A 12,914-nucleotide genomic window follows, 5' to 3' on the forward strand; every position below is an offset into this window, starting at 1 on the left:
ATCATCCTTAAATTTCAAATATATCCTTACTATTCAAAGCAGAATTCTGATATTATTGTTCCCTTTATCTTTCAGGTGGATTGGATATCTGCAGAGAAAATTCAAAAGTAAATATTTTCATTCATTTATTTCTTTATTTTTAAGGTGTAGAGAGGGTTCAAGAAGGGAGAAGAAAGGGAAAATTAACAGCTTTTTATTTTTTATTTGGTCCAGGGAACCTCAGTGTGGAGGCAGAGGTTGATTTACTCAGTTATTGTGCAAGAGAATGGAAAGGAGAGACGCCCCGTAACAAGCTGATGAGGAAGGTGTGTCTGTTTTTAGAGGGTATGGGAGAAACAGAATTTGTCTGTCAAAATCAGGAAACAAACATTCCCTTCTGCTTTACTAAATCCAGAGATCCATCAGTACCAAAATGTGAATCAAGTAACAACTGTGGCTCTAACTCAAAAGCCAAATGGCTGCTAGACCTTGGCTTTGGGCTTTTACCTGGAGCTCGTGCCCTCAAGGGCTCAGGTCGATGAGGTCTGTAGTTCCAGGAAACTCAGGCATTGTGCCTTTTCAGCGCCCTCTGGCCAGGCCTATTAAACATCCGCATGTGCAGTGGACACTGTCTTTGAAAAGATCAGGCACCCTGATATAAAATATTTTGAGGATTTTTAGAATTTTCATTGGACCTATCTTGGTAAATATCCCCAGAAGTGCTGCCCAATCTTGCCACTAGCAAAAGCAAAAAAGGGTGGAGGGAGTACATATAAAGTACTTAGCATGGTCCTAAAAGTATACAGAGTTTTTCACTGTGATTAGGTCGCATCCCTTATCTGCCCAAGGTGACCTTCCCTGGCTCTGCTTCTAGGATTTATCATCTAAAATACACCTGTACAAATGAGAGTCACTTTAAAATTTCATGCGGTCATATTCGTAATTTATCATTGTTTCCGTTGTCCATTTTAGTTGGGAAGAACACCTCACTGAAAATACAGTGAATTCACTTTCTTTATTTTCTTGTCCAATGGAATTAATAAACAACTTTCTCTTTTTATTTTATTAGGCTTATGAGGAGCTATTTTGGCGGCATCACATTAAATGTGTTCGACAAGTGAGGAGAGATAACTATGATGCTCTCAGATCGGTGTTATTTCAGATATTCAGCCAGGGCATCTCTTTTCCATCATGGATGAAAGAAAAGGACATTGTTAAGGTATGTCTTCCCACTGGAAATGTGGGAAATGTCATGTTGACAATAACTGCAACTCAGAGGCTCCTAGTCTTTGGGGGCTTTGTATTCAGATGACCATGAGATTGAAGAGATTTGTTTGTTTTTTGAGACAAGATCTCACTGTCACCCAGGATTGAGTACAGCGGGGTGATCATGGCTCAATGCAGCCTTGACCTTCTGGGCTCAAGTGATTCTCCTATCTCAGCCTCCTGAGTAGCTGGGACCACAGGTGCATGCCACCACGCCCATGTAATTTCTGTATGTTTTTGTAGAGACAGGGTTTTGCCATGTTGCCCAGGCTGGTCTTGAACTTCTGGGCTCAAGCGATCTGTCCACTTCCTCCTCCTAGAGTGCTGGAATTATAGGTGTGAGCCATCGTGTCTGGCCAGAGGAATTTTAAGAGGCCATTTAATCCAGTCCTCTGTCTCTCATGTCAGTTGCAAATAAACCATCTCAGAAGATAGTCATTCTCTGTGTTTGTTTTTAATGCCACCATCTTTTCTTGAGGGGCATCTGTTCTTTTATAAGTAAGGTGATCAAGCAAAATTCACTTTTTTACTCTACAGTTAATGTGAGTTTTAATAAATGCGGAGTTTGTGACCACCCCAAAGATTCTCTTGTATACTTTGGTAGTCCATCCTCCTCCTACCCCAGCCCCTGGAAACCACTGATCTATTTTCTGTCCCTATAGTTTTGCTTTTTCTAGAATGTCATATAAATGGAATCATTCAGTATGTAGCTTTTTGAATCTGGTTTCTTTCACTTAGCATAATGCATTTCCAATTCATCCATGAATGTGTCTGTGAATTTGTAGTTCATCCTTTTTTATTGTTGAGTGGTATTCCTTTACATGAATGTACTGTAGGTTGTTTATCCATTCACCAGTTGAAGGACATCTGGATTGTTTTCAGTTTGGGGCAACTATAAATAAAGTGGTTATAAATAGTCTCATACAGGATTTTGTATGAACAATAGGTTTCATATTGAGGGGGTAAGTAGCTAGGAGTGAGACTGCCTGCTTATATGCTAGGTGCATGTTTAACTTCATAAGAAACTGCCAAGCTGCTTTCCAAAGTGGCCCAGCCATTTTGTATTCCCACCAACAATGTATAAGCAGTGTTTCAGTTGTTCCACACTTGATATTGTCAGGTTTTTGTTTTTTAGCCATTCTAATAGGTGTGAATTGGTATCATTGTGCTTTTAGTGTGCATTCCCCAATGAGTAATGATGTTGAGCATTTTTCATGTGCTTATTTGTCATCCCTGTTGTCTTCTTGGAGAAATGTCTATTCAAATCTTTTGCTCATTTTTTATTGTTTATTTTTATTATTGAGTCTTGAGAGTTCTTTATATATTCTGAATACAGTGCTTTGTCAGATATATGATTTACAGATATTTTCTCCAGTCTGTGGCTTATTTCTGATTTTCTTAACAATGTAAGGCAGTACATTCTTGATAAGTAACCTGAGTATTTATTTTAAATGCAGTATGTCTAATATAGGAACTACACTTAAGGATAGAGGTGCAAAGAAATATAAAGTATGTGTGTGTGTATGTGTGTGTGTGTGTTCAATTTTCTTAATATCTTTTATTTAAACTTGTTTCTATTAGTTCCATTTCATCTAGCAAATGCTTGTCCAATATATGCAATGTGCTAGCCCAGTTGCTGATTGCTGAGGACAAAGATATAAAAATACAACAGAGGCCGGGTGCTGTGGCTTATGCCTGTAATCCCAGCACTTTGGGAGGCCAAGTTGGAAGTATCACTGGAGGCCAGTAGTTTAAGACCAGCCTGGGCAACAGAGTGAGACTCCATCTCACCAAAAAATAAAAAAGTCTAGCCAGACATGGTGGTCATGCGTGTGGTCATAGTTACTTGGGAGACTATGATGGGAGGATTGCTTGACCCTAGGAGTTGAGGTTACACTGAGCTATGATTGCACCACTGTACTCCAGCCTGGGTGATAGAGTGTGTATTAGTCTGTTTGCATGCTGCTGATAAAGACAGTCAAGATGATATTTGGATGGGGACACAGCCAAACCATATTATTCCACCCCTGGCCCCTCCCAAATCTCACATCTTTATATTTCAAAACCAATTATGCCTTACCAGCAGTCCCCCAAAGACTTAACTCATTTCAGCATTAACACAAACGTTCACAGTACAAAGTCTCATCCAAAACAAGGCAAGTCCCTTCTACCTATAAGCCTGTAATCAAAAGCAGTTTAGTTACTTCCTAGATACAGTGGGGATACTAGGTAAATACAGCCATTCCAAATGGGAGAAATTGGCCAAAGCAAAGAGACTACAGGCCATGCAAGTCCAAAATCCAGCGGGGCAGTCAAATCTTAAAGCTCCAAAATGATCTCCTTTGATTCTGTCTCATGTCCAGGTCACACCAATACAAGAGGTGGGTTCCCATGGTCTTGGGCAGCTCCGCCCCTGTGGCTTTGCAGGGTACAGCCTCCCTCCTGGCTGCTTTCACGGGCTAGTGTCAAGTGCCTGTGGCTTTTCCAGGTGCATGGTGCAAGGTGTTGGTGGATCTACCATTCTGGGGTCTGGGGGACGGTGGCCCTCTTCTCACAGCTCTACTAGGCAGCACCCCAGTGGGGATGGGGACTCTGTGTGGGGGCTCCCACCCCACATTTCCCTTTCACACTGCCCTAGCAGAGGTTCTCCATGAGTGCCCTGCCCCTACAGCAAACTTCTGCCTGGACATCAAGGCATTTCTGTACATCCTCTGAAACCTGGCTGGAGGTTTCCAACCCTCAGTTCTTGACTTCTGTGTACCCACAGGCCCAACACCATGTGGAAGCTGTCAAGGCTTGGGGCGTGCACCCTCTGAAGGCATGGCCCTAGCTATACCTTGCTTGGCCCCTTTTAGTCATGGCTGGAGTGGCTGGGATGCAGAGCACCAAGTCCCCAGACTGTACACAGCAGAGGGACCCTGGGCCTGGCCCATGGAACTGTTTTTTGTTCCTAGGTCTCTGGGCCTGTAATGGGTGGGGGGGCGGTGCTGCCCTAAAAGTTTCTGACGTGTCCTAGAGACATTTTCCTCATTGTCTTGGTGATTAACATTTGGCTTCTCATTAGTTATGCAAATATCTGCAGCCAGCTTGAATTTCTCCTCAGAAAATGAGATTTTCTTTCCCATCGCATTGTCAGGCTGCAAATTTTCTGAACTTTTATGCTCTGTTTCTCTTTCAAAACTGAATGCCTTTAACAGCATCCAGTCACTTCTGAATGCTTTGCTGCTTAGAAATTTCTTCCACCAGATACTCTAAATCATCTCTCTCAAGTTCAGAGTTCCATAAATCTCTAGGGCAGGGGCAAAATGCCACCAATCTTTTGGCTGAAACATAACAAGAGTCACCTTTGCTCCAGTTTCCAAGTTCCCCATCTCCACCTGAGACTACCTCAGCCTGGATTTCATTATCCATATCATTGTCAGCATTTTGGTCAAAGCCATTCAACAAGTCTCTAGGGAGTTCCAAACTTTCCCACATTTTCCTGTCCTCTTCTGAGCCCTCCAAATTGTTCCAACCTCTGCTTGTTACCCAATTCCAAAGTCGCTTTCATGTTTTCAGGTACCTTTTCAGCAGCACCCCAGTCCTGGTACCAGTTTACTCTATTAGTCTGTGTTCACACTGCTGATAAAGACATACCTGAGACTGAGCAATTTACAAAAGAAAGAGGTTTAACTGGACTTCGGGACAGTTCCATGTGGCTGGGGAAGCCTCACAATCATGGCGTAAGTCAGAGGAGCAAGTCACATTTTATGTGGATGGTGGCAGGCAAAAAGAGAGAGCCTGTGCATGAGAACTCCTCTTTTTAAAACCATGAACAGTGAGAACTCATGGACACAGGAAGGGGAACATCACACTCCAGGGATTGTTGTGGGGTGGAGGGAGGGGGGAGGGACAGCAATAGGAGATATACCTAATGCTAAATGACGAGTTAATGGGTGCAGCAGAACAACATGGCACATGGATACATATGTAACAAACCTGCACATTGTGCACATGTACCCTAAAACCTAAAGTATAATAATAAAAAAAACAAAACAAAACAAACAAACAAACAAAAAACCCATCAGATCTTGTGAGACTTATTGACTATCATGAGACCAGCACAGGAAAAAGACTTGCCCCCACGATTCAATTACCTCCCACCAGGTCCCTCCCACAACACATGGGAATTCAAGATGAGATTTGGGTGGGGACACAGTCAAACCATATTAAGTGAGACCTTGTGTTTAAAAAAGAAAACAAAACAAAACAACCACAACGGAGATTCCCAGGCTCAACAAACTGAGTAGGATGGGAAAATGTATTGGATACCTATGATGGATTAGATTCTTACATACACCATAATCTTATTTAATCCTAACAAGAGTCCTATAAAATGCACAGTATTATTGGTATGTTACAATGGAGGATGAGGCTGAAAAGTTAAGTAATCCATGCTGGTTAAGTAATCTCTCAGCTGGTAAGTGACAGCCAGGTTTGAACCATAGAGTGCATCATTCTAAAATCCACCTGTTCCCTGATGTAATATACTGCCCTAACATCATTTGGTTAAAAATAATTTCTAAAGGGCTACATATAGTAAATTTGGTAACTATTGTAACAAAAAAGATTGTTTCTATGGACACAATTCTATGTTTTCATCACTTGGGAAATTGTAAGAATGTGATGTAAAAACCTAAGGCACAAATATAAAAGAAGGCAATATACTTACTGTTGCTATAGTCTTTTAAAATAAAGATTGCTAAATGAGGTAAGGTTGAGCCGGGTGCTGTGGCTCACAGCTGTAATCCCAGCACTTTGGGAAGACGGGGTGGGCAGATTGCTTGAGGTCAGGAGTTCGAGACCAGCCTGACCAACATGGTGCAACCCCCATCTCTACTAAAAATACAAAAAATTAGCTGGGTGTGGTGGCTCATGCCTGTAGTCCTAGCTACTCAGGAGGCTGAGGCAGCAGAATCGCTTGAACCTGGGAGGTGGAGGTTGCAGTGAGCCGAGATTGCGCCACTGCACTCCAGCCTGGGCAACAGAGTGAGATTCCATCTCGGAAAAAAAAAAAAAAGATAAGGTTGTGTGCTGTGCTATACACCAAATTGTGTGTAATAAACATTCATATGGTAATCATAGTTGGCATCCACTTCCTTTTCAAGCTTCCTGAAAAACTGCTGTTTTCACAAGGTTGTAATTGGATTCAGCAATACAGTTTTGGTCCTGAGAAGTATACAGGTTCGAATGTGTTTGGAAAATTACGGAAATGTGTGGAATTACTGAAAACACAGGTGAGTGTTTGCGGGGGAAATAAAAAGACGAGGAATAAAAGCACATATCCCAGATAGAGCCAATTTTCTCTGATGTCAGGGACATTGCTTTATGTTAGGAAAGTAAGAAGTGCAAGCAGAACTGCTTCTAGTAACTGATGATTTCCCTCCTTATTCTTCCTTCTCCTTCAAGAAGTGAATGAGAGCAACATTGTTCTACATGATAATTAGGCCCTGTAGGGTCGGGGGCTTCTATGGGCTGGCCTGCAAACCTTACCAATCATGTACCTTCGTTTCCCCAGAAAAATGTGGTGCAAGTTCCAGGCAAGGTGCTCAGAAATGCTCTTCTGGAATGCACCCCATTCATAACTTGGTAATGGCACAGATGTAATAATTTGACTAAGACTTCCTGTCTTTCAATAATGACACAGATTTTGGATGATCGAAATGAATCCTGAGCCTACCACTAGCTGGATTACCTTGGGAAATAACCTTTCTGGTCCATAGTTTTCTTATGTATTAAAGAGAAACATCAATAGTGTATATCCTGTACCATTATTGTGAGGAGTCAATGATGTAATACACAGAGTGCTTTAAACTGTGCAGAATCCACAGTGAATGTTAAAGCACGCTAGCACTATTCTCTGGAATATCCTTTGTATAACCCATCCGTCCTAAGCAGTTTTGGAAAACTGACTTGCTTTGTATTTTACCTAGTAGGTGATACTTTTTGAAAAAAATATTTTATCTAAACTAATTTCTTATTGTAAACGTTTTATGGTCAGCTTAGGCTTCTATAACAAAATACCATGAATTGGGTGGCTTAACCCATAAACATTGATTTTTCACAGTTCTGGAGATTGGAAGTCAGAGATCGGGGTGCCAGCACAGTGGGGTTTTTGGTGAGAGCCCTCTTCCTGTTTTATAGACAGCTGTCTTCTTGGTGTGTCTTCACATAGTGGAAGGAGAACTAGCTAGCTCTTTGGCCTCTTCTTCTAAGAGTACCAAGTCCATTCATGAGGGCTCCACCGTCAGGACCTAATCACCTCCCAAAGGATACACCCTCTAATACCATCACCTTGGGATTAGGGTTTCAACATAGGAAGTTGGGGAAGACATGTTCAGTCTACTGCAGTATACTTTGATGGTTAAAAAAACATCAAACAGTGCCAAAAGATATAAAGTGAAGAGTTAAAGTTCCACTTTTTTCTATTAATCTTTGGTTTATTTTATAAATACATTAAAAGTTATGGAATGGTATATGTCTTCACCTTTATCCTTCTGAATTTCACTTTTACATCTATGTTTTTAGTGGACTGAATTTAATGGAATTAGAGATTATCACAAGAGAGGAAGTATGTGCAACACCCTTTTTTCAGATGCCATTCTGGAATATAAACTTTATGAAGCTTTAAAGTTCATCATGCTGTATCAAGTCACTGAAGTTTATGAACAAATGAAGACTAAAAAGGCCATTCCCAGTCTTTTTAGACTCCTGTTTTCTAGGGAGACATCCTCTGATCCTTTGAGCTTCATGATGAATCACCTGAATTCTGTAGGCGACACGTGTGGACTAGAGCAGGTAACCGGGGAGGAAGAACTGCTTGTATTTAACTAAGGATGCTGTGGCACTATTTGAACACACAGGTGTCCGGGGTTGACTTTTCAGTGGTGATATAAGCAACTGCACAGAGGTGGTTTATTGATATTATCGCCCCTCAAATGAGGAAAAAAGACTAATAAATTCATTGTTCTGTGCTGGCTGCTTTGTGTCTCATCAGACCTCTGGCCAGAGAGCACCAATTCTGGGGCCCTTTCTGACCTCTCACGCTGCTTCCCAGATGCCAACAGGTTCTCTCACATAGACGTTCACCAGGAAAAAGTCCAGTTAGAAAATGAGATAATTTTGGGAAAGCATTTGGTTACCCATTGCAGATAAATATAAATTAATTGAAACTTTTTAAAGCCAGAAAATGCTTTTATCCCTCTAGAAAAGAGTTTCTTTTTTGTTTTGCTTTCCTAGAGGGTGAACAAAATTATCTGACATTTTTAAACAAATGGCTATAAAATGATATAAAATTGATTGGAAAATAATGTAGTTTTTATCGTGAGTGTTCTTTTATTTTTTCACTAATTTTTTTTCAAGTAGCTTTTTCCCTTGATTTTTACATGCTAGTCTACAGAGTTGTTCCTATGCTTGTCCCCTTCCTTCCACACAATGAGCATTTGTTCTGAACTCTGTGCCCACTCAGTGGTGTATGGGTGGGTCTGTCAACAAGCAGATTATTTCATAAACTGCAGAGGAACACTTCCCCCCACCGTGGTGGGAGGCAGGAATTTGCAAGTGTGTATCTGTTACCTGTCTTTCATCTCATCCACAGATTGATATGTTTATACTTGGATACTCCCTTGAAGTAAAGATAAAAGTGTTCAGGCTGTTCAAGTTTAACTCCAGAGACTTTGAAGTCTGCTACCCAGAGGAGCCTCTCAGGGACTGGCCGGAGATCTCCCTGCTGACCGAGAACGACCGCAACTACCACATTCCAGTCTTTTAAGTCCGCTGGGGGCTGAACAGCAGTGCTCACCAGTGACAGTGGTCACAGTTGCAAGTAAAGTATCTCTCTGAACCAAAGCTAGCATTTCAGCATGGAAGGAATTAGGACCTTTTCTCCAGGATTACAGGTACACTGGATGCAGCCATGCATGGATGGTTTTTCTTTATTTTTCAGTGATTTCTCCGAAGCAGCTGCACTGATATATTTGGGTGTTGGTGGTTTGACTTTGTCCATAAGAGGTGTGGCCACTTCACGTGATGGCGGGCCTTTAAGAGCACAAAGAAGTTTAATATGGACAACAACAGGAAAAAGCAAGAAGAAAACAAGTAGGGAAAAACGGCTAACCTGTAGAGAAAGAATTTCTTTAACCTTTATGTTCTTCATTAAAAATCTTATCTTGGACTAATTTGGGGTATTTTTAGAAACATGGCCTTATTTTATATAAGCATTACCTTCCCAGGAATCTTTGTTGTATATTAATTTTTGATAACCATTTGATTAACTTTAAGTAGATGTGTGTATATATACATATGTATGTTTATATACACACATGTATCTGTGTATAGTTTTATATATACATATATACACATAGACATACAGAGAAATAACCACTACTTTGTAATACTGTACAGTTTGTTTTATATCTCTTTACATTTTTTTGTTACTGTTTTATCTGGCCAGCTTAATAGTTTTATTTAGATTTTAAAAAATTCTGTAGATTAAAGCAAATGACAGTTATTGAACTGTCACAAAAATATTAAACTGTGGTACATTTAATGTGTATTTAATGTGTGGAATCTCATTATGGTAGGCAGAATAATGCCCCATGCTCCCCAAAGATGTCTGTGTTTGAATCCTCAGAGCCTGTAAAGGGCTAAATGGGTTAAATGGGAAAGGAGAATTAAGGTTGCAGGTGGAACTGAGGTGCTAATTCACTGATGCTGAAATAGGGAGATTTTTCTGGATTCTCCAGGTGGGCGCAGTGTAATCCGAATGGTCCTTAAAAGTGGAAGGGGGAATTGGAAGAGTGCCAGAGTCAGAGGGAAATGTGAAATATGGAAGAACAGTTAGAGAGAGATGCACCATTGCTGGCTTTGAAGATGGAGGAAGGGGCCATAAGCCAGGGAGTGCAGGCAGCCTGTAGAATTGAGACTGGAAAGGAAACAGAAACTTCCCCCTAGCCTCCAGAAGGAACACAGCCCTGCCAACACCTTGATTTTAGCCCAGTGAAGCCTGTGTTGGACCTCTAATCTGCAGAACCGTAAGATAATAGATTTGTGTTTAAGCCACTAAGTCTGTGATAATGTGTTATAGCAACAGAAAACTAGTATTCTCAGGCTAGTTTTTGGTCGTCTTTATTTTGGAAATACTTTTCTAGTTTAATTTAATAATTTTTATTTTGGAGGTACTTTGCTAGTCTGTTTTTTTTTTCCAGCCATTACAATAGACTTTTATTTAAAGTAAAACATCTGCAGACCAAATAATTCTTAAAATTGTTTGTTTCAAGTTTAACCATCTTCATAACAGCTGCATCCACAGACTTCAACTACATGATTATTTCTTTGCCCATTCTTCTCTTTCTTTTCTTTCCCGAATAATCTCTTTCAGATATGGTTCAAGGTAGAAATTTTCCTCTTCATATTTGGTCCGCTGCTCTTTAGGCAAGATCTGATGCTTCATGGTCAGGTCCAGTGCCCTCTTAATGCGAAACATCCTGTCATTATAAAGATTCTCAGGAAGGCTTCTTGTGGCTTCTTTTACGTCTTCATCCTTGTATATTGTATCATCTCGCATTAACCCCAGTTTATTGAATCCTGCAGCATCGTAATACCATTTTCGAATACCATCCAGCCACTTGCCTGATGCTGAAACGGCCTGCTTGCCAGCCATTTTGACAAGAAAGAGGCTGGTCTGTTTTGAGTTTCAGTACATAAGAATAATTTTTAAAATCTTGCTAATTATATATTACTTCAAAGTCACAAATCCCTTTCTAAGAATGGCTTACTTCACAAGATATTTAGCACTAACATTTTCCCAGATGTTCATATTATTTCTGCAGTAAATTAAAAGGGAGTGTGTCAAATGCTGTCATGTCTGAAATTTACATTCATATTCTTTTGCAACGGAGATGATCAGTCTTGTGTGCTACATGAACCATGTCTGCCGGTAGCTTGTTCCCACTGTCATTTTGTTTTCTGATTGAAGATTAATGAGCTCAGCCACACAAACAAGAGTTCTTCATTGACCTCTACAGTCCCTGCCTGTTTGGAAACATCTATGGTTTTGCATAACTCCTGTCATTTAACCGACAGTGTTAGAAGATGTCCCCCTGATGTGTTACTGTAACCAAGAAAGCATGAACGCTACCCCTTCTGATGATGGCCTGCCATGGGCTGCTGTGGCTGATACTTATAGAATTGTTGCTCTGAAGTTTTGGCTCCACTTGAGCTGTCCAGAAGCGTACCTGGCATTTGTGTATTACCACTCACCTTGGATCTCCTTACCGATGTAATTATTTCCACATAAATCCAGGACTGAAAGGAAAATTTTTTTCACCAGGATTGGCAGCCTATAGCTCTGTGACCTCATTCAACCTATCATGTTGTGTTGTGGGTGGGGGGCAAGAATTCTTTAGAGAACCAAGTTGTGAAAAAGGTTTCAATCCAGCGAAAGTAAAAAGTAAGAGGACATTTAGATAGTTGCTAAATTTTGGGAAGATGTCAAAACAGGTTTTTAGGGAGGAGGTATGAGGTGTTGTTTTGTTTTGTTTTGTTTTGTTTGTTTTTATTCAATTGTATAATGAATATAACAAATTAAGTAGCCAGAAGGAGCTGCATATAAATTAGCACCACTTTTAAATGTCAACAATAAATTTGAGGTGAGCTTCCTGTGTGATGCCAACATTTAAATGTCTTTCTAACCGTATATGTTTTAAATGGTGAGAGAACTGTAGCAAAAATAGAAACATAAAGCCCTTGTTGGTTTTTTATTTTAGGATAAGTTTCTCTCTTAAATTTTGGCCTTACGTGTCCATACTGAGGGGTTGTATGAATATTAGTACAAGGCTGACTTTTACTGTGGTAAAATATACATAACATATAGTTTATATTTTAACAATTTTTTTTTGAGACGGAGTTTCACTCTTTTTGCTCAGGCTGGAGTGCAATGGCACAATCTCGGCTCACTGCAACCTCCACCTCCCGGGTTCAAGTGAGGCTGCCTGCCTCAGCCTCCCGAGTAGCTGGGATGACAGGTACCCGCCACTACGCTCGACTAATTTTTTGTATTTTTAGTAGAAACGGGGTTTCACCATTTAGCCAGGCTGATCTGAACTCCTGACCCTGGGCGATCCGCCCGCCTCGGCATCCCAAAATGCTGCGGTTACAGGTGTGAGCCACTGCGCCCGGCCTTAACAATTTTTAAGTGACAGTGACATTAAGCATATTCACATTGTTGTGTGACCCTCACCACCATCCACCCTCAGAACTTTTTAAACTCTCCAAGACTGACTTTTTTTCAAAGCAGGCAACTTTAATTCCCTACCTGGTACCTGGATTCCTTTTCCTTTTCATGCTATCTTTTCATCATACTCTTCTAATCTGAGTATTTCCTCTGGGCTTCATAGATCTCAGTGGAGAAGTACAACCTAAGAGGGAGTTAGGTGACCAAATGGATCAGGAAAATCGTGTTTTATCTCCAAAGTAAAACGGTAACTGTTGGTGGCTTCTGGGCTCAACTTAGAATATTATCATTGAAAAGTCCCCAAGAAACTATTAATTCAGAGCCACCCTGGTGACTTGAATTTCTTGAATGTCTTCATGGTCTTGAACCAAAGTTATTTCCACCCAAGGGAGAGTCA

At 40.6% G+C, this 12,914-nt stretch overlaps 1 protein-coding gene and 1 pseudogene across 4 annotated transcripts in view; one reads left to right on the forward strand and one right to left on the reverse strand.

Moving 5' to 3' along the window:
* OTULINL (OTU deubiquitinase with linear linkage specificity like) overlaps positions 1-12,914 on the forward strand; it is a 34,793-nt gene that overhangs the window by 19,426 nt on the left and 2,453 nt on the right. The window contains exons 3-9 of one of the 3 annotated variants that reach the window (XR_004030405.1): positions 76-107; positions 214-305; positions 1,049-1,198; positions 6,393-6,521; positions 7,813-8,082; positions 8,882-9,109; positions 9,230-9,838. Coding sequence is in view for 1 of the 3 variants with exons in the window: in XM_030813920.1 (XP_030669780.1) it covers positions 76-107; positions 214-305; positions 1,049-1,198; positions 6,393-6,521; positions 7,813-8,082; positions 8,882-9,055 (847 nt within the window). In the remaining 2 variants the exon portion in view is untranslated. Of the gene's footprint in view, positions 1-75; positions 108-213; positions 306-1,048; positions 1,199-6,392; positions 6,522-7,812; positions 8,083-8,881; positions 9,839-12,914 lie in introns of those variants that run through there. The other 2 variants (XR_004030404.1, XM_030813920.1) reach the window with 2 other exon arrangements.
* LOC100583924 lies at positions 10,477-12,144 on the reverse strand (annotated as a pseudogene). The gene has a single exon (XR_001114544.2). The product of XR_001114544.2 is annotated as a cytochrome b-c1 complex subunit 7 pseudogene (transcript).

Source organism: Nomascus leucogenys, chromosome 6, assembly GCF_006542625.1.
Source record: "Nomascus leucogenys isolate Asia chromosome 6, Asia_NLE_v1, whole genome shotgun sequence".
NCBI lineage: Eukaryota > Metazoa > Chordata > Mammalia > Primates > Hylobatidae > Nomascus > Nomascus leucogenys.